The 22,729-nt window shown below is 38.7% G+C and overlaps 1 protein-coding gene across 2 annotated transcripts in view; it reads right to left on the minus strand.

The window, feature by feature from the left end:
- Positions 1–22,430, minus strand: part of LPIN2 (lipin 2) — a 41,256-nt gene extending 18,826 nt beyond the window's left edge. Inside the window, exons 1-4 of one of the 2 annotated variants that reach the window (XM_066182897.1) lie at positions 22,346–22,430; positions 8,307–8,507; positions 5,801–5,896; positions 2,167–2,465 (exon numbers count right to left, since the gene is read on the minus strand). In XM_066182897.1, the coding sequence (XP_066038994.1) occupies positions 2,167–2,465; positions 5,801–5,896; positions 8,307–8,498 (587 nt within the window). In that variant the 5' untranslated portion in view covers positions 8,499–8,507; positions 22,346–22,430. Of the gene's footprint in view, positions 1–2,166; positions 2,466–5,800; positions 5,897–8,306; positions 8,508–13,526; positions 13,714–22,345 lie in introns of those variants that run through there. The other variant, XM_066182887.1, reaches the window with a different exon arrangement.
- Positions 22,431–22,729: the final 299 nt, after the last annotated feature.

A 22,729-nucleotide genomic window follows, 5' to 3' on the forward strand; every position in this document is an offset into this window, starting at 1 on the left:
GAAACATCTTGTTTTCTGCTTTATAAAAAACCAAAGAGATAAGACATTACATACTGGGACCTATGACTGAATTTTTGACCTTCCTGTTATAACATCAGCCTCCCTTTTCTGTTCCTAGTTTCACTTTGAAATCTGAAGCTATGCCTGAGAACAGTTAAGTTTCTAATTTCTTATCTTTCTTCTTCCTTTTCAGAGCCACACATTTATAACTAAAAAAAAAAAACACAAACCCAAAACCAACCAACCAAAACACCACAATCTCAAACGAATGTACTGATTCCACCTTACATCCCCCACAAGGTTTGAAAAGAAAACTTATGAACACTTTTTCACAACCGTATCTTTAGCCGGGAAGAAAACAAGGGCATGCCTATTGCAAGGCATTTTATTTCCTGCCCTGGTAGCCCACTGAAATGAGGGTATATAAACTTGACTGACACAGAGCCACAAACCAAATGTATTTGGGCCTTCACCATCACAATGTTTTTTTGTTTCAGTCTTGCATTTACTTGCAGTTCACAAGAAAACACCATTCTTTTACAAAATCATCTTCTTTTCACTTTATAACATCCTGTCTGATAATGTATTTCTACTGCTGTTTCTGCTTATACACGTTAAAAAAAAAAAAAGTTTAGAAATAAAAAGCCTTGCCAAATTTTCATTCTAAAGGGTACAAAAATAAAACCAGAGTAAACTTGATGAAAACACCATGGTCTGTTCAGTTATGACTAAACATTCAACATTCTGATCAAACACACCACTTTTTATTCACCTCTAGTCAAAGTAAGATAATTGCTATAATAGCAATTTGAATCCTAAACACTGGATGAAAGCAGCCACTATTAACACGACATTCCTAAATACTTCATACATTTGTAATGACAAGTTATATAAAGAATAAACAATTATTGGGTTATATTTTCTCTCTTCCTGTACTTAACAATTATTTTTATTTTTGGTTTTACTATGACAAGTTTATTTTTGTCTTAATAACTGTATGTTAAAGACTGAGCAAAGGTGTTCCTTTTCTTGAACTGAAAAAAAAAATAAAATAAAAATTTAAAACCAAAAGAAATGCCTAGACTTAAACAGAGCAGGAAATATCTAAATGACAATTCATTGACATAAATATGATACTAATAAAATAAGGCAAATTAACTAAGAAAGCCACAGACACTCTAAAAACCACTTCAAAATCCAGATTTTGTTTGTAATGTTTTACTGGTCATAGGCATGATAACTGACTCGTGTTTTTCTGTTGCACTAATCATTTTGTCTGGTACTTATTAAATTTGAGACTCCTTTGAAGACCCATACTGAAAGAGTTTTTTCAGTTACATTTTATTCTCTTACACCAAAACATTTTTGCAGTTCCCAGACCTGACCTTGAATTTATTCACCCAGTATTACATTTAACAACAAGGCTGTCCAGTGAAACACCTAGCTTTCTTTGAAAACCAAGTCCTGATGAGTAGGCTTTTCCTGGATTTGAAGCATATATATGTGCCTGATAGCTTTCATCTTTAACCTGAATCTTTCCTGTTACCCTATAGACCACTTCAGCTTATTAGTATGTGCTACCACTTTAGCACAAGCTCCACTTCATTAAAGAGTTTATCCACTTCAAAATACGGGATTGATTTTTTTTTCCCTCCTTTTTTCCCCCTCCCCCTCTTCTTCACACACGTATAAAGAATTCTATTTACTAACATGAAGGGACATCCATTTACATAATTTTCAGTAGCTAAAGTAAACTTCAGGTTACAGAGAAGCCAAATTCACATGTGGTGTGCTACAGGCATTCCACACTGCAGTCTATCAAACTACCAAAACTGCAGTCTATCAAGCTACCAAACACACCAGAAGAACACTCTGCCTCATCAGAGAAAGTACACTGAAACTTTCTTAACCACACATCAGACCAAAACACCACTTCTTCACCAGAATGGGCTTAGCTGCATTCATGTTCATTAAAAAATGGCCCAACTTTAAGGTGAATCAGTGAAGACTCGGAAGATACCTGTTTGGAGTTTTGTTTGTTTGCTTGAGGAAAGGCCTAGGCAGAGCCTACCAAAACTTGTGCAATACTTGCATGAAGGAAATGAACAAGTCACCTTTTAAATGTTCAGTGATAACAGCAAAAATAGCAGCTATCTAAGAGCTTACCTTAGGGGCTGTACACTTTTCTCATCATCTGAGCTTATTTCCATTTCAAAAATCTCTTCAGTCCCAGCAGAAGAGATCTGATCTTCTTTCCTGCTATCTTGTTTGTATTTCTTCCTTCTTCTTTTTTTCTTTTTCACAGAACCTGGGGTGAATACAGTCTCTGTTTCTCCAGAGTGTGGAATTTCTGAGTTTGCACATGTCCTCTCATTTTCACCTGATTTCAAATGATTGTCAGTGTCTTTAAAAAACTGATCTTCAGTGGGTATTGGAGATGTTGCCAAATAAGCAGGAACTTTTTCCTAGGGGGAAAAAATTTAAAAAAGAAAAAGTTATTTTTTTCTACTTTGTTTTGTGCACACAGGGTAGTTGTCAGCTACAGATTAATCCTTGTACCTATATTTAGACACAAAGCCATGAAGATGGCCAATGGTATGAAGCTGATATCTAGAAAGGAACCAAGTTCACCAGGAGTGATTACAAGAAGTTCAGAAAAATGCATGTTAGTATTCTTACAGTTTTCAGACACAAACAACTGATTTTGCCAGCAAAGCAAATACCAGTCAGTGGAATGTTTTTGAAGTTATCTGCCCTGAGCATGCCAGTTCCATGCTTTTTAAATGTGTTAATAAAAAAGGGCTAATTAAATCCACTGCTGTTTATTTTGAAACAGATTTGTTGGAAGGTATAGGTTGAAAGGAACATCTGGATACCATCTGGACCAATCTTCTGTCAAAAGCAGGGCCTCGGGTCAGGTTATCCAGGGTCTGGTCAAGCCAAAGGTTGCGTTTTTCCATGAGAGAGTCTATCACTTCTCTAGCCAACCTATTCCTGTGTTATACTGCTTTTGTACAGAAGGATTTTCCTTATATCTAGCTGATATTTTCCCCATGCCCTTTGCCCCATCTTATGACTAAACAGCCTTGTGAAGAGAGTGTCTCTGTCTGGTCTGTAGCTACCCTGTAGGTACTGCAAGACTGTGGTCAGATTCCCCAGAATCCTCTCTAGGCTCAACAGAACAAGTTCCAGCAACTCTTTTTTCCATTTCAATTTCTCCAGCCCTCCACCAGGCTGTCTCCAATTTTCCATGTCTCTCCTGAACTGGGAAGGCTAGAACTGTGTTCCAGATTTGATCTAACATACACCAGGCTGAGCAGGACAACCCCACATCCCTTCACCTGCTGGCTGTGCTATTGCTGATGCTAGCTGGGGCACATTTGCCTTCACTGCAGCCAGGGCACGCTGCTGGCTAGGTGATGCAGTTTCATCCAGTCAGATCCCAGCTGCACTTCCAACCCTTATGTGAGACTGCACATGCATCTTGGTTAAACCTTGGTGTGAATCTTGCTGGTCCAGACTCCCCCAGCCTACCAAGCTGGCTCTCTTGTGGTGGCTCTTTTTCTGACCTGCCTACCTCTCCTCTCAGTTCAGTGTTACCCACAAAACTGGTGAAGGTGCCTTCAGTCATGTCATACATATCAGACATTATTTAGGTAAAGTATCTTTCAAAAAGAAAAAGTCAATTATCATTTACTCACCTTAAAACCAACATACAGACAACCAACCCTAAACTAATTACAACCCACCGGCCTTTGAAGGAAAAGTTTTAGCTATTTAGCCTGAGGCTTATTTACATTGTAACAAGAAACTGAAAAGATACTGACACCTAGTCTGAAAGAAACACACTGTGAAGGGAGGAAGACAAGGTGGAACAAAATCAGAAGAGAATGGAATTTGTACAGTGAAGAGAGAAAGTTAAGGAACTCAACTTTGTGGTAGGGTATAGAAGTAATTCAAGATGTCTGTTATTTTACAGGACTCTTGTGCAGAATGTTAGTCAGGAACACAGATCAGACATAGCCAGAGCACTGATACTATTTTTGATGTGCTCAAAGCCTTAGCTGCTATTTAACACTAAATTCAAATGTTCATTGAATTAAGAGTTACAGAACAGATTTTGTTCCACTGGCTGTAAAGTAGAGTGAAGTAGAGAAAGGAGAACAAAATACAGCCTTATACAACATTGATAACACATATCTTGCACTGTGAAAAACCTTGAAATTAAATGCTAACATCTACACTAAAGTTAATATTCTACAATTAGTGAAAAACAATCAAAAATAACAACAACAACAACAAAAACAACAACAACAAAAAGCACTCAGGAAAAGCTAAAAGAAAAAGGCTGGAAAATTGTCCTGATTTACATGGATTGAGGTGAGTGGTATTACTTCTGAACGTGAAAAATGGCAAGACCAAGCCCTTAAAGCACCTTTCTGAATCCCCCACAAACAGAAGAAAAAAAAAAATCGGTGAAAGGTTTATGATTTATCCCTTAAGCATAACTTCAAGAGGCAAACAAAGATGTTAATCAGTTGCAGGGAAAAAAAATGCTTAAAAGCAGTAAAAATAACTCAGTTTTGCTTTGTAGCAAACTTGATTTATATTTTCAGCATGAATTACCAGCTTTCAAGAACACATTATACACAGATAAGGCACTCTTGTTATAAATCAAAATGTACTATGCAAGTGTAACAGCTCCTTTAAAACACCGCACTGGGGACAAAGGCAGTGGTTATCACCCTTGCTTTCCAAAACTCATGAGACTGAGCAGTCTCCATCAGTGTCTGACACAGCCTAGTTCTTAAAAAACCTGCTTTCAGATTTTATTTTAATCATGGTGTATGCTGACACAGAACCCACCCTTCCTTTCACTTAAGTTATACCAAGTTATCATCTGGAGTCTTAATGCTTATTTCCTCCTTCCATTTTAAATTGTATTTAACTCCTTTCAATATGAGAGCTTCCTCTGATCCCTCACAGTAAACAAGTAGCACCCTAAACTAAAAACCAGACCAGTCTCATTTCACTGAAAGAATGATTTGTAGTAACTAGAGGAAATTAACACTTCACCATTATCTCTGACACAAATTTTTTTCCTCTCTCTTCTGACTATTTTTCATTAAACCTTTTGGACCCTTGTATTTACAACTTCTTTCCTTCACACTTGCTGAAAAATGCCAACAGACTCAAAAGCAATCAAAAGCAATGGTCAGGACTGACCGATACTGTGATTACAAAGCTCCCATATCCTTAGGAAATCAGAATAAAAGTGAACCATTATTCCTGTTTTTCAGAGGATCATTAGCTTCCAGTTGCAGAAGATTCTTGGGAAATAAATTCTCAAGTCAAAACCTGGTGAAAGTTTCATAAACAAAATTGTGAAAAACTGGGCTAAAAATTGTAAGGTAAATTGAAAATATGGCCAATAAATAGACTACCTTTGTTAGTAAAGGCACAAGCTGTAATAACTTAAAGCAAAAATTATTGTAAGACACTGCAATTAGTATAACTGCAGTCAACAAGAATGAATTAACTAAAACAAAAATACTTCAGCACATCTTCCAAATTATGCTCTAATTAATGGAAATAATTAGTTACTTTATTATTACTGGCAGCAAAACTGTACAAAGCATCAAGCATCTTGGCAGCATATGAAAGAGACGTTAAGATTCAGTTACAGAAAATCTAGCTTTCACGGGAAGTGAGGATATTGACAACACTGTACGAACCACTTTTAACCCATTACTGTGTTATTACTACATTGTAGCCATCAAGAAGCACAAAAAGTGCTTACATTTTCCTCCTCGGTTTCTTGCACAAAGAAAGCTTCTCCATTGTCACCCAATTTCATATGAAGATCAACAGCATCGCCATTAATTTCTATATCAATCTGTGGAAAGAGACAATTTATTGTAAACAATACATCATGGGAAAAGTGCTGATCCCACAGTTCACTTAGCTCTGAGAGTAAACTTCATTCCACCGTATAATGGTGTCCCCTTCTCCTCTCTTTCTGACACAAGTTTGTCATAAAAGTCTTTAGTTTGTTCACCGGCAAAATACATCATGCTTCTGGCAGAGAGCCTAACACCCACAAGAAAAATAAGAAAAAAAATAAACTTCATATTAAGACTGAATCTTGTTCACACAATTATTGACATAGTCTTTATTTTATGGAAGAATGGCTGAGACTGTTCAGATGTTTAAATCTCAGTCTGAATTGGGGCCTGGTATGAATCTGAATCCTGAACACTAGAAGTTCCACCTGGAAGCCTCCTGGAGGCAGGCTTTGTCTGAAACTGGTAAGAGACTTGGCACAATTATTTCTGCAACTCAAGTTGGTGTCTCAGATTTTCCTGCTCATGAGTTTATGGGGGTAACACATGAGACCACAACCCTACTGCAACTGTAGCATTTTTGTCAGAGAATAATGTTTTTATTGTGCTAAAAAGGTATGTTTTAGCCAAGAAAACCTAGTCATAGGAGATGATAAATTAGGTAAATAACCAAACATGCATGGGGACTATACCCAAATCCTTAAGATAACCACTTTTCTTCTTCCCCACAACAACAGACTGGTTTTGATCTGAAAATCATATATATTTCACTACTGCTTATTTTAAAAATATTTTCTTGTATTTCCAATTCAGCAACATGAGTTTAAAAAACCTCACCTTTTCTTTAAGGTGGTTAAGACATACAAACATTTCTTTTGTACCTGTACCTCACACTGGTTTCTGGAGATCTCAGTATATACCTGAACTTGAAGCACAGATACGCATACTTTATGTTCCCACACCATCTTGGGACTACAAATTGATCTTAGCCTCATAACATGCCAAAGAAAAATGCATCCACAATGCAGCAACAAACACTCAACTGACTGTTGAGAGAACTGTGTGAACAGTAACTCCCAGGATGGAGGAAACAAGGAGCAGCTGTCATCTATACAAGCAAAAGCTGAGAATTACACTGGCAGTCTTGTACAACAGGTACCAAGAGTAGATGTTTCTACTATTTAACAGCTTTTTAGAGGTACCCAGAAGCTGAAAACCTCTCATATTTGGTTCAGCTACTCAGAAGTGTATAAAGACATTTAACAAACTCAAATTTCAGACCGCTCCTGTTGTAAGCATATCTTGCTTGCCTAGATGTCAGAAAAAATACAGCTATACTCTCTTGTACCCTGTTAAAAACTGTAATGTAATCTGTTACAAAATTTTAAGGTAAATAAATTCTTTGTCATCAGCACACTCGTTAAAATAAACACTAACAAGTGGGAAATCAAACAAAAAATAAACCAAAACCTGCAACTTGCCTGTGTTACAATGACAAACATACAACTTTAATGCATGTAACTCTAACTATTGACCTTTAACAAATACAGTGCCCTGACCTAACTGCTCTTTCAGTTTCACTTTATTGTCTTTTCACAACCAAAATATAAAGTTAGGAGTAGCTTCCTGCAGTAACCATTTACTCCTTAAAAAAGCAGAATATAATCCTGAGAGTTTATGTCCTGTTTAAATCAATTTGTCTTGCAGTAGCACACCCACATGCCATACACAATATTCCTTACTGACAGTAAAATCCCCCCACAACAGCTCCATTTTCCAGCCAACCCAATTCAACTCACTCTCTTGGCATGACTAACAAAGCCTATGGGAAGGGGATGGAAGGACAATCTGCTTGGGTAGCACCACCATCTCAGATTGGGTAGACTGGAAATTGTAACAGGTTCTCTTTCCAACACGCCCACACAGGAATGAAGCTTCAGTCTCAGTTTTCACTTGCTTGTGGATGTTAGTAACTACATTTTCTACTGCAAATCATCCTTGAACACAGCTAACAAAGAGCAATATTTATAATAGGTCACCAACACTTAACATATGCTCTGTTTGTCCTTCAGACATTCCAAAAAGTGTTGCTTACCTCAGGGATCAGTTAAATAGCATCAAGCATTTCTTTCCCAGCACACTTGGGTAAGTAAATACATAACCCCATGTAAACATTTTAAAACTGTGAAGTCTATATATTGGTATTTGTCTTTTTGGATAGGACCAGCTCTGTCACAGTTTTTCTTTCACAGTATTTTTGCAGAGTCCTTAGATTACCACAAGAAGTTCTGTTTTGCATTTCAAAACTACCACCTTGTACAGCATTTATGAGCAACTTTTCTGGACTAAACAGGCCTGCTAACTGGGAATGTGGGGAGCTGGGAAATAAAGGAAGGAAGAGGGGGGGAAAAAAGGAATGCACTTGTACTCAAAACTCTGTTTTGACCCACTTTCTGAACTTACCACTTTTTCCTTAGAGCGCAATACACCGAGCTTCCCAAATCGGACATGGAAGGGAGAACACTGGTATGTCCCATCCTGCTGCCGGACCACAATGACATCAATGCATCCCGAAAGGGTTGCCTGATTAATGCCTTTGTACAGCTCCTTCACAGTAACCAGGACTTGTCCTGCAAGTTGCCCCACGTAGTTCATAGTCTGAGACTGAGGGAGAGAAAGAAAGATTAAAAAAAAAAAGTAAGTAAATTTAAAGCACAATAGGTTTTCTGAAATGAATTTTTAAAAAAACATTTAAATAGATCTGCAATGTCATTTATTGATTACTCTATTGTAACAAGCTTTACACAAATGTTTTCAAGCATCAACAGAAATTGGAGGCAATCCTTATATTACTAAAAGTATCCAGAGTTATAAAACCTATTCCTAATGCTTTATCAACTTGAATCTATGACTAATTAAATACTTCAAAGGAAATTTTGAAGCATGTAATTTTTAAACCTCAAAGCCTAGATTTAAGTGATGCTTAACAACTCAAGATAAGCTAAAAAGAAAAATTCATTCTCCAGAGGACTGCGTATTTAATACAACTGATCCTGTATCAAAAATGGAGATAATTGTACATAAGGATGCAAAAATAAAAACTCTTACAAGTCAGGAAACGGTATGCAGAATATACCGCATGTAACTCTTCCTTTACAGCCCTGTATTTCAAAAACAACTGAGTCATCTTAGAGAAATTATCAAAGTATGTAATGGGAGAAAAGAGGTACACACATTGAGAAGATTATGCTATAGCCAAACAGGATAAAGGACACAGAATCACTTATTGAAAATTCTGCTGAATTCATTAAAAATACTTAAGCAAATGAATGAATTCTGAATGACTGCAAGTCTTTCGGACTAAGAACACAATTTGAACAATGACTGCCGATAAGAAATAAAAGTTCAAAGATTTCTCAGAACATCTGAGCTTTAACAGAAAGAGGAGGGAAAACTGTGAAAATGTTCTGATAGAAACCTAAGTGAAACCCTTCCTCATTCAACCGTCTCCTGCCTCCCACCCAAAAGTCTGCAACAAGCTCATTTCAAAAACATCCAAGCAACTGCAGCCTCTGAAGTTAAGGATATTTAGGAGAACAAAGAACCACTGCCAACAAGCAAAACCCACAACACTGAACACATGAAAGAGCCTAAATTGTTTTTAAAAAAATCTATTTTGGGATATTATTTCTGGAAAAAAAATCTACTATGGTTTTTTTTCTATTTGCATTTCTATTTTTATTATTTATTGAAAAGGTTTAGGATTTTTCTTAATACCTCTAAACAAAACTGTACTGCATTACAACAGTTCTTCCTACTGATACTGCTTTACTGTCTATATAATGAATCAGTTATTTCTCTTTTGAGCCTCCAAAGTCCTCCTAACAGTAACACAGCGTATCTCAAACTCACCCCAAAGTGACCACTTTTGTGGCATCGATATATTGATATAATTGTAAACAAGCAAGAAATCTGAAACTACTTTTATACTTATAGTAGCTATGGAAACATTTTCTCCACCTCAGGCTTCCCATACATTACTGAATTATATTAACTTTTTTAAAATAATTCCTTCCTCTTCACAAGACTTACAAAGGAAGGTGGAGGGTTTCCAATACACATTAAAAACTGTCCTGAAATTATTCATAGAATTACTATGCTAGGCAGCAGGCTAGAGAATTTTTTTTCTGTAGCCTGTTGATGATGACAGAAAGAACAGACTGTCATTGAGTGAGTAATGAGATTAGGAGGATGGACTCCCTATCAACATTAGTCATTAATTCAATTTCATCTGTAAGCAGCTTCACATACAACTATAAAACTGATTGCTGGATGGTGAAGTAACAGCTCACTCTTGCTAAAGAGGGAAGGTCTCACTTCAACCTTTCCTCATCTGACCCTCTTAAAGAGCTGATTTAGCTCCCTGACACAGCCGGCAAAAGTCTACCATTTTTTGTTGTTGTTTGTTTCAGTGGGTTGTTAGTAAGTTAGATTAGCTCATTAAGCAGAACATGACAAACACCTGAGTCATGAGGTACTGAGCAGCACCAGAGAGCTGGGGGGGAAAAAAAAAAAGAAAGGCAGGGAATTGAATATATTTTTGACAAGTGAGACATTTGCTGCATCTCATGGAACTGTAACTCAAGACCAAGAGCTTACAGTATCTCTGCCTTCCCGTTGAAGCAATTAGTCTTCGCCTAATATGACAGTCATGTTTCAACTGAATCTCATGAAAAAAATCTTTAATGCATAATCATTATCATTCATAGCTCTACCTTGTCCACTTCCAAGAGCTGTCTATGGTATCAGCTTAGAAAGAAAAGTTAATTTTGTGTCACCAAGGAGACTGCATTTGTGAAAAGAAACGTTTGACACAACCAGGAATACAAGTCTTTAATAGGGTCTCCATTCCACATATTTCATTTCAGTGAACAGGACTCGAGAAGTGGGCATTAGCAAGAAATTCTCTATGATTTAAGCAGTGACTTCTTAAAAGACCAAAATTTCACACCTTCTGCTAAGAACCAAGTTCAGATGATAAATAATCTAGCTCTTCTCACATGCTAACTTGACCACAGAAATTCACCACACAACCCACACAAGACCAAAGCATTCACCAATTTTACATATATTCTTGTTTTTCTGTAGCAAGAATATCCTGTAGCAGTGTTATCTCTTCTACAGGAATCGGTTTCATTTCTGTAGCTCACAGCTCAGCCACTTTTATGAACATACATACACTGAATAGCCTCTTACATTTGAAAGTTCATAGCTGGTTCACTCTTACATGTGAAAAAGTCATGAACTTTTGTACCTACTGAGTACTAAAAACATTGCTTATAAGGAAAGTAGCTTTATATGATCCAAGTCTTAATGTAAACATTGCTTTGTACATTGCAACTAAACCAAACTAGATAAAGGTAATAAACTAATGCACATTATTGCTTACCAGGCTGCAGTTCAGCTTTTAACATAATGGTTCACTTTGCAAGATAAACGTGTTATATAAGAAGGTTCAAACTGTAGCAAGAAAATTATCAAATAGAAATGAAGTGTCACTACATACCTGAGAAACATGTCATTTTATCTCAAATGTCCACAGAAGCCCAGATGGGAGATTTTAAAATTTGGGGGTTAGGATATGGTTTTAGCTTTGCTTGGGTTTATTTGTTTTCCTTAAATGGTATTGTATATTGTTGGAAAACTTGTGGTGAACACCACAGAATCAAACTACAGTGAGAAAGGAACAGTGTAAAATGCTATTGTGTTAATCTCTGCAAATGCAATAGAAATATCCTGATCACGGCATAACCAGTAAGACAGAGTTATTTCCTCGATAATACTCTTTATTTCATGCTTAGTAAACATTTCTTAAATGTCACTGCCTTGAAAGCAGAGAGCAGTATGCCTACCCAAGCTCCTACAAGAACATAAAAGACATATGCTGATTTCCAGTTCTGAAATTCAGGAAAAAAGCCTGATGGAAAAGACAAACTAAGAAAGGCAAGGCAGTAATACTTCACAATATAATTTAGCTGTTAAGTTTTATTTCTTTTGATATCCAGAATCTATACATTGCCTGATGCAGTGGAATTCCAGAACTCTGCATAAAAACTGAGGTTAATGCAGTTCACCACTACTTACTCTTCTCAGACAGCAAATTAAAAAGCTATGAATACCTGAGGAACCAAAGCAGAAACATTTTTTGTGACTTCTGAGGCTCTACAGAGACTGATTTTTGAATATTTATGCAATACTACCTAGTTTGCAAAAATTCTTACCACTGAATATATCAACACTACTAAGCTAAGTGCAACTGTAATTGGAATGGGGGAAAGAATATCTATGTAATATCGTGAAAATATTTTTTTTTCTGGCAAGAAGTCATTGCACTGCCAAAAGCAGAAACTGAAACTGCTTTGGTTTTTTAACTTTCTTTTTCTGACAGAGCACAAAAGTAAATGCAAAATAAGAAAAAATATCTGCTTCAGAAATTCAGTAACTAAAATGCTGTGCCTCCACTTATAAAATACTCCAATCAGTGCAACTAAAATTAACCCTGAATTTGCTGTTTGACTTCCTCATGTTAGAGCAATGGCTCTCAGAAATAATAATTAAACAGTTCTCCACCTCAGAGTATCAGATATGTTCAATATGACAGACAAAACAAATTTTCAAAACTCATTACCAGGAAATGCTGACATTAGCATAACCTGAGTAGGAGGTTTTGTGGATAGGAATTATATCTCTGTACCATTAACAAAGATGTTATTTTAGCTGCCACTAGACCAACATGTTTTCTTTAACATATTTTAGTGTTATTCGGTAATATCCATATAGAGATGCAAGACATAATCAAAAGTCTGTCCACAACAGGTGTTTTCTGTGCATATGGAGAGCCGCTTTACTAATGGCAAACTGCTTTTTTTGATTCTTAAAGCCATCACCTTTTATAGAAGTGCATCCATATGAACATACCTACTTCAAGTGCCTAGTTCAAAAACTAGAGAAAAAGAAGAGTGCAAATTACTCAAAGGCAAGATAGCAGATTGCTCTAGAGAGCTACAACTTCAGAGGGCATGAATTCTAACTATCACTGCAAAAAAGTTACCTAGAAGCAGATCTTAGCTTCCAGGGGAGTAGGTATTCATACATTCCATTTATTTTGAGATACATTTAGAGGGTTAAAATATGTCTAATGCCACTTGATATAAACAGCAGTTATTTGTTTCAAGCGATTAGGTAGAACTAAATAAAAAACATGCAGTGCAGTGGTTTACCTCCATTTACCTCATTTTGCCTGTATGTGCACACATACAAATTTATGAGGCAGAAACTTTCCTTAAGCAGAGAAAATCTTTAGCAAGTACTTTACTAGTTTCTATTTTGTACCCTAAAAAAACTGGGGGTAAAAATGACCCTGTCAAACAGGACCACTGTAGCATGAGATCTACTCAACAAAAACATCTTTGTTCCCAAGTAAAGGTCTTAATTGGGGGTTTAGGATTGCTCCTAGTACTTCAGAGCAGTTTTGGAACAAAAACAGGAAACAAAGTAAGTCTGTTGAATGCCTAATCAAAGTCATCCACATACTATTAAATATAGGTGGTCAATTTTTATATATTTCAACTGTGTTATAGGAAATTATATACCCACATGTAGCAATAAATCTGTCAAACTCACCAAGATTCCAGAAGGAACCTTTTCATGGGCAGCAACATCACTTCTATTTGAGTCATCTTCAAGAACATCCTTTTCTGAGTTAAGCATCTCAGAAAACAGAAAACTAACTTTCCACAACACAGGTAAATGCAACAATTACAGCCATAAGAAAATGTTGTAGCAGCATTTCTTCTCTTCTCATGGAAGCAGAAGAAGTATGTAAACCTTCTGGTCTCTTAGAGGAAACTGTTTGGTATACATTCCCACGCAGAAATACGAGTAAAAAGGAAGTGCTTCTTTATGAGAGCTCACACAGAAACTCCCTCACCAATAGGCTTTGCTTGAAACGTCCCAGCCCCCTGGCGCTGTCCGAGATAAGTAACACCATGGGCTGACTCTGCCATATGTTTGCACTGATAGGTGATGATCGTGGTTTGCATCACGTCACATGACACAGCTGAGGCTCCCACGAAAACAGGGATTTAGTTAATGATTCTTAAGCCAAGTCTACATGAGCTCGCTCGGAGACTTTTCACCCACTGCTGCAACTTCACCACCGGCAGCAGCACTCAAAGTCCCGGTTCAGCCTAAGCCAAGCCTGCCTGCTGACACTCCATGTGCTGATGGCGTCACTGGGGCAGCCAGCCGTGTGCGATACAGCAAACTTCACAACATTTCAGGGTCCGCTATTTGTGGACTTCTCCCCCTCCTACTTGAAATTACATAACATTAGTAAAGAGACAACTGACCTGGTGTCAAGTTTACACTAAGCCATACAAAACCAATGCACACCAAGATGAACATTTGTTTTCCTGGGGAAGTATTCTTCAAACAGAATTCTATAGCAGTACAATGTGAGCGTGTGGACAAAACATGCAAGCTTTTAAAATAACTAGCTCCATGACTCAGAATAAGAACTGATTTTTCATCTGAGGAATTCTGAAATGTCATTACTTATCTAAATAAAATAATGGATAGGTGAAATAACTTGAGGAAGAGAAGTAGTACAAGGAACCAATTCTGTCCCAGAATCCTAGAGACATTCTCTGAAGACATCAATATTCCCTCAACACAAACAAGTTCTAACTACCCTAAACCCATGGGGTTAAATGGGGTTACTTTGTGTCTGCCCAGAAGACTGTGAAGGATAGCTTCTTGAATTATAACCTTAAAATAAAATTATCCAGGACCCTACCACTATTCCTCCCCTAAGTTTTGTAAATTCATGTAAAAGACTTTTACGCAAGGACAGTGAACCACATTATAGGATGTAGCCAAACAGCTTTTAAGTTTCTAAAATAATTAATGAACTACACCCAAGTCCAAAATTGCATCAGTGTCAATGACAAAATCCTAAATTGAGTGTTGGGATTGCTATGTCTGCAGTAAAGTTGTAATAAACTGCTACTATCTCTGAGCCCTTTCCTACACACTGAATAAGTTCATATTTCATCTGGCTCTTACAGGAAAAACTAATGGGTTTTTTAGCAAACATGACAAGAATTTTCATAGAATATCACAAATTACTAGACACACTCAATTTCTCCTTCCTGTTCATCATTCCTTTATTCTCTATGTTCCACTAAAATACAGAATAAAACACAGAGTTATGAGCAAAATGGAAGGCAAATTTGTAAGCCAGTGCTTCTTTTCAAACACTATTGACTTCGTTTTATGTTGGGGTTTTTTTTCTGTGATGTCTGTACTATTTCAATATCGTTCAGTATTTCAGATGGACATTATTTTCTTCAAAGCTCATAAAAGTGTTTAATGCAACAGCTTTTCTAGAATACAGATACAATTGTGTCACTGCAGTAAACTAAGATTTAGGCAGGTCATAAGCTTTGCACACTTTGTTAGCCCTCTTGTCTTTTATTTCTCAATATTAATAAAGCAAGTAAAACAATTCCTGCTGAGTAAGTTTAAGCACTATGTTATGTACTTACAAGTTGCACAGGAAAATTAGCTTTCATTCTGAAAAGCAAATCCCTCAAATTTGGAAGTCTTAGAGGCAATGTTTTCCACACAACCTTAATGAAGCCCTTTGGTATAGGTAGGTTTTCCTGTGGTGTAGTCTCAGAAAGCACTTACGAGCTACTTCGCTAGACTCACACAAGTTAATAATGCTGACAAAGATCATTCACCATCCTGTGTTCTTTCTTTGATCTGCTCTTTGTGGGTCTACACATTTTATCCTGTTGCTCATTAGTCAAAATCCCTGATGGGAAGTATGATTCCATTTTTAAAACACAGTTTTCTGCAGCAATCGTCATAATATATTCAATTGCATTGCATTTCATTTTACAGCATCTCAGACATGAAGTATTTTTTCACCTATGCAATGAAAAATTCAGGACAGATCAGGAATGAAACATGCAGAGGGGTTTAGCACATTTAGAACTCGATTTTCCAGATTTCCCCCTCTTTCTTTTACCTCTTTGCACATTGCCTCAATAAGCTACATTTGCAGTTGCAAATCAGATTTCTTTTTAATGACCATCTGGGATATGTAAAAGTCTGACTGCCTGTGAAAATGACATTTAAGTGATTATTGGATTGTACTGTATAGGAACTGTAGAACAAACGCCACCAGAAAAGAGCTACAGGACATTTCCCCAACTTTCATCAGTGCATACCATTCTGAGTTCTGGAAAGAAGGAAGCACAAATCCTACAGGCATAGCTTCTATCAGCACACTATCCCAATTCACTCAGATCAGAATAAACATGCCAAGCCAAATGAATGGACCAAATCCTTCTCTAATTAATATACCCTAATAGATATGGCAAGTACAGGACAACCTTTGCTCATGTTCCAATTGTATCCTTCACCCCACCTTGTCACACATAATTTTACTTACTATCAACCAAGAATGAAACACCAAAAGTTCTCAATGTCAGGATGGGTTGCGACAATTCTTAGTCTCACAGCCCATCCTGACACTGGAAAAGGTCCTTTCTCCACAAGGGTCAACTCCAGTTCCAAATTTCCAACACTTCTCCATTTTCATGCACTTTTACACTTTGCTTATTAGGTGCAAAAAAAGGTAGAGGAGTTGCCAATTCTCCTACACAGATTACAAAAATTAGACTGGAGCTGAAAACACTCTTCTGTGCCCAAGTTCTTGGTCCCAGCCCTGGTCTGAAGCGTCTGCTTACTGAGACTGGAAACAAAGCTCTGCTCATTCCAGATTGTGCTAAAACACATTCAGCACAACATCTCTGATAATCTTAAGTACAAAAGTCTGTCCATTCTCTATTTTAATGTTTAAACTTAATTCAAAGGTAATTAACTTTGCTAAAATAAAATAAACTTTAACATGACTAACAGAAAACATACTGAATGAAGATTATCTGCTTCAAAGACCTCCTGAAAGGGATACACAAATTTTTCTGAAAGAAAACAGCTGGAGTTTTTCCTCTAATAGTACGCAAAAATACCATCAAGTGCCACTTCTTATTAAAAAGCAATAATATACTTGCTAAGATTTCATACAAAAGCTTAAGGTACCTAAATTAAACTTTTCATTTTAGCAAGTTACATGCAACTAAAAAAGAAATTCTGTTCGACACTGTTGAAAAATACTACTCAACAGTACTACCTGCTTTCACCTGCAATTCCCAGCTGCCCAAAACATGAAAAAAGAAAAAGCTCTAGCACAAGTAATAACAGCATGTACAAGAATTCAAGCAGTTAAGAGATGTTAGAAAAACGCTAGTGATACAAAAGTAGTGTATTGTTCACTAAACTGGTGGTTAAAAAATAAAATCAAATTAGTTTTGCACCTATGACGCAACACGGTAAATTCAATGCCTTCAAGATCTCCTGTCAGGTGGAATCAAGAGCCATTCAAACCAAAACATTTTGCAGTGCAACTTAACTACTTTTTAATCACCTGAGGAAAAAATTAGCAAGAAAGGAAATCCACAGTTTATTTGGAGTTAGTGTTTTTGTAATTGTGTCAACAGTTTTATCTGTATGATCTGCTATGAATCATCTGATTTCAGTGTTACAGTATCTGTCCTTATATAATTTTGAGCATTTTCTTTTTTTTTAAAAAAAAAAGTTACCCTTTTTTTTCTGTTTACAAAGAAACGCCAGTGAGGACAGAGGACACTTTAAGAGTTCATAAATTGCGTTTTACTGGCAAAATGATCAGTTCAATCAAAAACTTACATTACACATACACAAAATGTTCTTATGCACATGGAGACCTTAACTTCTTTCAAGGTACTGGAAAAAGTAACTGGCTAATCCAAGAGTGCAGCCCTTTGGGATCTGCATGGGCATATCCCACATCACCCCCTGCCACATTCGACATATTTCCAGTAACACAAACTCTTGTAAGGCCACATCATCCTTGGCTGAACTTATTTCCAGACATGTAACACAGAAACCAACGTTTCTGAACAGAAATTCTACCAATCTCATTTTTAGATGAGATGAGAGAAAGCAGATGAAGCTTTTCCTATGTTTCTAGAAAGCACTAAGCATTTTCCTTAATAAGCGACCCAGCAATCCCTTATCTTTGTTTTCTCCTTCAAATAACGTTTCTTTCCAGGAGCTGATCCGCCCCAGGTATATTTAAAGTTTTTTGCAACCTCCCAGAGTTTAGAAGTCAAAGCAAAAAAACAAAGTCACGTGTGCATGCATGATATCTATTGATATCTAATCTATTTATCAGTGGTAAATAATTTGGTTACGTTTAGAATGGATATACCAATATAAGATATGAGACTAGTACAAATCTTCAGGTTGACAAGATCAGAAATAATACTTATTCTGAGAAATATATATATGGAATACTTTAAGAGCTCTAAATATTGCGTATATAAACAAGATACCTTTTTTTCCCACTTAATAAGACACTTGATAAAATTCTCCACATTGCTGAACTCATGAACATACACCAAAATAAAGCAATACCCCTAAATTTACTCTGCATATAAGATTTGGCTATATTACTAACAAGTTGGGTAAAAATGCTAGTCTTACAGAATTCCCACACAGAGGTATTTACATGACATGTTGGGAAGAGAAAAATTAGATACTGCTGAGCAAAGTGGCATGTGCTTACTCTCTCAGCAAAGCCAATCCACTGCATTATTGAGTTGTAATGACACAGAGGCCACATCTGGCTGAGGGATCTGCTCGCCCCTAGCACACAGCTGTCTGCACTGTCTATACAAGACACAACACACCTGTGAAGTGGCCTCACATATTTCTTGTTCGTGTTACAGGGAACTGTTTTCCTTCAGGGAATGAATGGCTTTAAGTCACCACTAAGTACTTTTCTTTAAATCACTGTATTTCAGCTCACATCAAAACTGAAATTCTAGTTAGCTGAGGAAGAGTCAATTACTTCAATTTCTAGTGGAATCACAGTTACAGTTCATTATCCGAAGCTCTTATTTGAAAGAATTTTGCAAAGAATCCTTTACACGTTTCCTTTAAAAGGCTTTTCATAACCATCAATTTCGAAGTGTATTTCCTGAGGAGACAGCTAAAAAAAGACCAACCTAGAGACACAGCCTAAGACAAGCTTAGCTGGCTTCAGCCACATACACCAACAGAAATATGTCACCTACTACACTGCAGACTTTTCTATTATTACTTTGCATGTTTACATTTCTGGTATTGAACTTCAGCACTTTGGATAAAGAAATGGGCCGATTCATCAGCTAAAAATCTCATCCGTTCACTCAGTACATACAGAAGCAATGAGGAAGTGTCCCTCAGTCTTGGGAAAATGAGTAACTCAGGACAGCTTCTGACAACTGTCAGATTATGTTAGTGCAAAGGTGAAAAAAAACGATTAAAATATTTAGCTAGGAAGGGGAATCCAGCATCCTTTCTTCAATAATTCCCTTGAAATATAAATACAAGAAAAAAAAATCTCCAAAAAGTGTGCTTAAGCTTTGTCCTCAAGCAGAAAGACAATCTGACTTGACTGAGGATGACAGTTTCATATTAAATCAGTCTGCCTGCCCAAATTGAAATGCAAGCATTAATGTAACAACCAAGGGGAGATGGCAGCTAGGCAGATTAAATCCATTTTTAAGTGCCACATTCTTTGCAAAAGCAACAAATTTTTTACTACACTTAGAGCGGATAATTCTATTTATAATTTTAAAAATAATCCCTCTGCTTACCTATGTAACAGTGAGATATGTGCAGAGACTACATCTTTGTATTACTGTAGAACCTTAAACTGTAACTTCAACAAGATCATAAAGAATGTTCTCCAGATAGAAAAATCACTGGCATCCAGTATGCTACTATGCAATGTTCTCAGAATGCTCCCAGTATGGGAGGAAGACATCTAATATATACACTTCAGACTTGTATTTGATCACAAACATATCACACACTGTTGTGCATAAGCCTGAAAGCTTCTTCACTGTGGATATCTCTAACATATAGCACTGAATCTCACACCAGAAAGTATCCTTTCATCCCTTTTCAGTTACATAAAATGTATTGCTAAATCATGATCTAACCAATTATTAAGTTACTTCATATCTAATTTAAAGCTATTGAAAAAAATCCAATTTGTTAGAAATTCTAACTTAAGCACAGATTCTTGTGCTCCCACAGGGACTGAGAGAAACTGGTTTCCTGTGTGCTGTGACCTTGCACTTAAGATGCAAGACTGGAAAACAAGAAAATAGTAATTTAGACTGTTAACCATTTGACCATTTTCCAGAAAGAGAAGCAACAACTGCAACTAATTTAACCTCTGGCTTTTACAAAGGTTCCCAAAGTGGCTTTGAACAAAATCCTTTCACCTCTATCTGATCTAGGTTGCAAATTCTCTGAGGCAGAGAGCAAGTCATAAAGCAAGCGATGCAAAAAAGGGCTGCTCGGGGCCTCAAGGTACATAAGGAGGTGTCAAGTGCCCTAAGTGCAGTTTGGATTTCCCCCTAACTGATCAAGACTTTACACCAGTGGAAGGAAACGCTAGAGGTAGAGAGGGCATAAAATCCACTGCACTGCAAACGGGAAACATTTTATGTGGGGGTCTTCCAACTAAACAGTAACAAAGAATTACACTTACTTTTGCAAAAACCCAAAATACTAAGTACCAAGAAGAAGATGAAGTATTAAGTACCAACAATAAGTTCACACACCATCTCTGTTACAGGCCACTAAAAAACTCAAACATTCTGATAAGCTTAACTGAAAAGTTATAAGCTTAAAAATCAATACTGTAATTGCTGATGAGAGCTATTCAGCACTATGCTAGTTATTCCTACTGCAACTAATAATAATACCAGGTAATACAGCATTGCAGTCAAAGTTCCTGGCATCCTGAGATCACCTAGAAACCTTTTAACTTTAGCATATCGGTTTAATAGTCTATTGATACATTTTTATGGAGCACCCCACTTTACACCACTCCAGTAAAAAGATCTTCCTTGATTTTTGTAAGGGATGGCAAAACTCTTTACATTCCTGTATGTTCGGGGATGTAAAGGAACTATAGCAGGGGCTAGGAGAGAAGGCACAACTTTTGGCCCTGGGTGGAACTAGTTGCCTAGTACATATACAAAAAAAAAATTGGTCACGTATCCACAAAGTGATAAACATTCCCACACTTGGAAGAAAAAAAAAAAAAAGAGAAGGCATTTCATGACTTACAACCTTTCATTACAACTAAAGAATACCTGTACGTTCTTAAAATGTACGTAATGCTACAATTTTTTTTTCTATTTTGCAAACATTAAGTGCTCAATATGCAAAATTGTCTCAAGAAATGCTTGTGAAGTACAAAAAACCCCAACCAACCAAAGAAAACCAGGATAGACTCCAAGGACTTGGCCTTCAGTGATGCTTGTCGGTTCCTTACAACTTGGGATATTCTATGACTCTAAGGACTAAATTTTATAAGGTTGTCTGTCATTTTCTCTGACAGTATCCTGAATAATAGCACATACCAATGGTATACGGCTAACAAATACTTTCTCGTAACAACAATGGAATTTTCTTGGGGGCCGGGGGGGAAAGATGATGGGCACGTATGAAGTGCAGCCACAACACAGGTATATTTATGGCATCATTTTTCTGGACGGAAATGCACAGGCTTACACAGCATACTGCCCTGCTCTATCAAAAAGCATCGATGCCTCCTAGATGTTCTCGGTAACCACTTCAGGAGAAGAAAAACGTAGTTCACCCAAATTAAACCAGGCGCACACCTGGCAAAACCCCAAAGAGACGCACACGAAGAAATGCGGGCAGTGCAGCTCCACTTCAGACTCCCCACAGCAGAAGGACAAACACGGGAGGCAGAGGCGGAGCGCCCCGCCGGAGCCAGAGTTCCCTGCCCGAGTTTGAGGGGAAGGCGCTGGGAGGCGAGGCGAGGCGAGGCACGTATCTCGGTGTGCCAGAGCGGCACCGCCAGGCTCGCCGGGTGCACCGGCGCTCCCGCCACCCCCGTGTCGCGGTGGGGCGGCAGCGCCGGGCGCCACCCCGCCCCCGGTCTGCCCGGCCGCACACCGGGCAGCCGGGCACGGCAGGGGATGGATGTTTCCCCTCCGCTCCGCCGGCCTGGGCTGCGGGGAGCCGCGGGCAGCGTCCGGAGCGCTGGCAGCGCCGGCCGGGCGGCCCCGCTTCGCAGCGGCGGTTCCGGGGAGGCTCTCACGGTTCTCCGCGGGGACCGAGCCCGGGTTGGCAGCCGGGGCAGGGCCTGCGCCGCCCTCCCTTCCTCCCGCTCTCCCTCCTTCCCTCCCTGCCCGGTGGCCGCCCGGGCTCGCTCGGCGGCGCCGCTTGTCTCCCGCACGCAGGCAGGGACACGTCGCGCCGAGCCGACCCGGCGACAGCGGCCCCTTCCCGCTTACCTCGAGCGGGGCCCGGCGGGAGCCGGCGCCAGCCGAGGAGGGACGGACGGTGGCTGGCTGGCTAGCTGGATGGATGGAGGGAGGGAGGGAGGGACGGGAGCGGGAGCCGCGCCCGGCCGGGTGCGAACTGCGCCAAGCGGCGGCCGTTGGTGCAGCGCGTGCACACCCGCGCGCGCTCCCGCTGGCGGCGGGGACGCGCCCGGCCCAGGGCGCCACGTGACCTTGGAGCGGCGCCGGGTAGGAGGGGGAACGAGGTGCGCGTGCGCGCGGCGACGGCGCGGGAGCGGCGGGCGCGGCCCCGGCAGCACGTACCGCGCCCCGGAGCCTCCCGCCGGGAACCCGCCCGGCCCCTCGGGAGCGGGCACCAGCAGCGGAGCCCCCTCC

The sequence above is a fragment of the Chamaea fasciata genome, unplaced genomic scaffold, assembly GCF_029207755.1.
Source record: "Chamaea fasciata isolate MVZ Bird 193981 ecotype frontalis unplaced genomic scaffold, bChaFas1.0.hap1 SCAF_1, whole genome shotgun sequence".
Taxonomy (NCBI): Eukaryota; Metazoa; Chordata; class Aves; order Passeriformes; family Sylviidae; genus Chamaea; species Chamaea fasciata.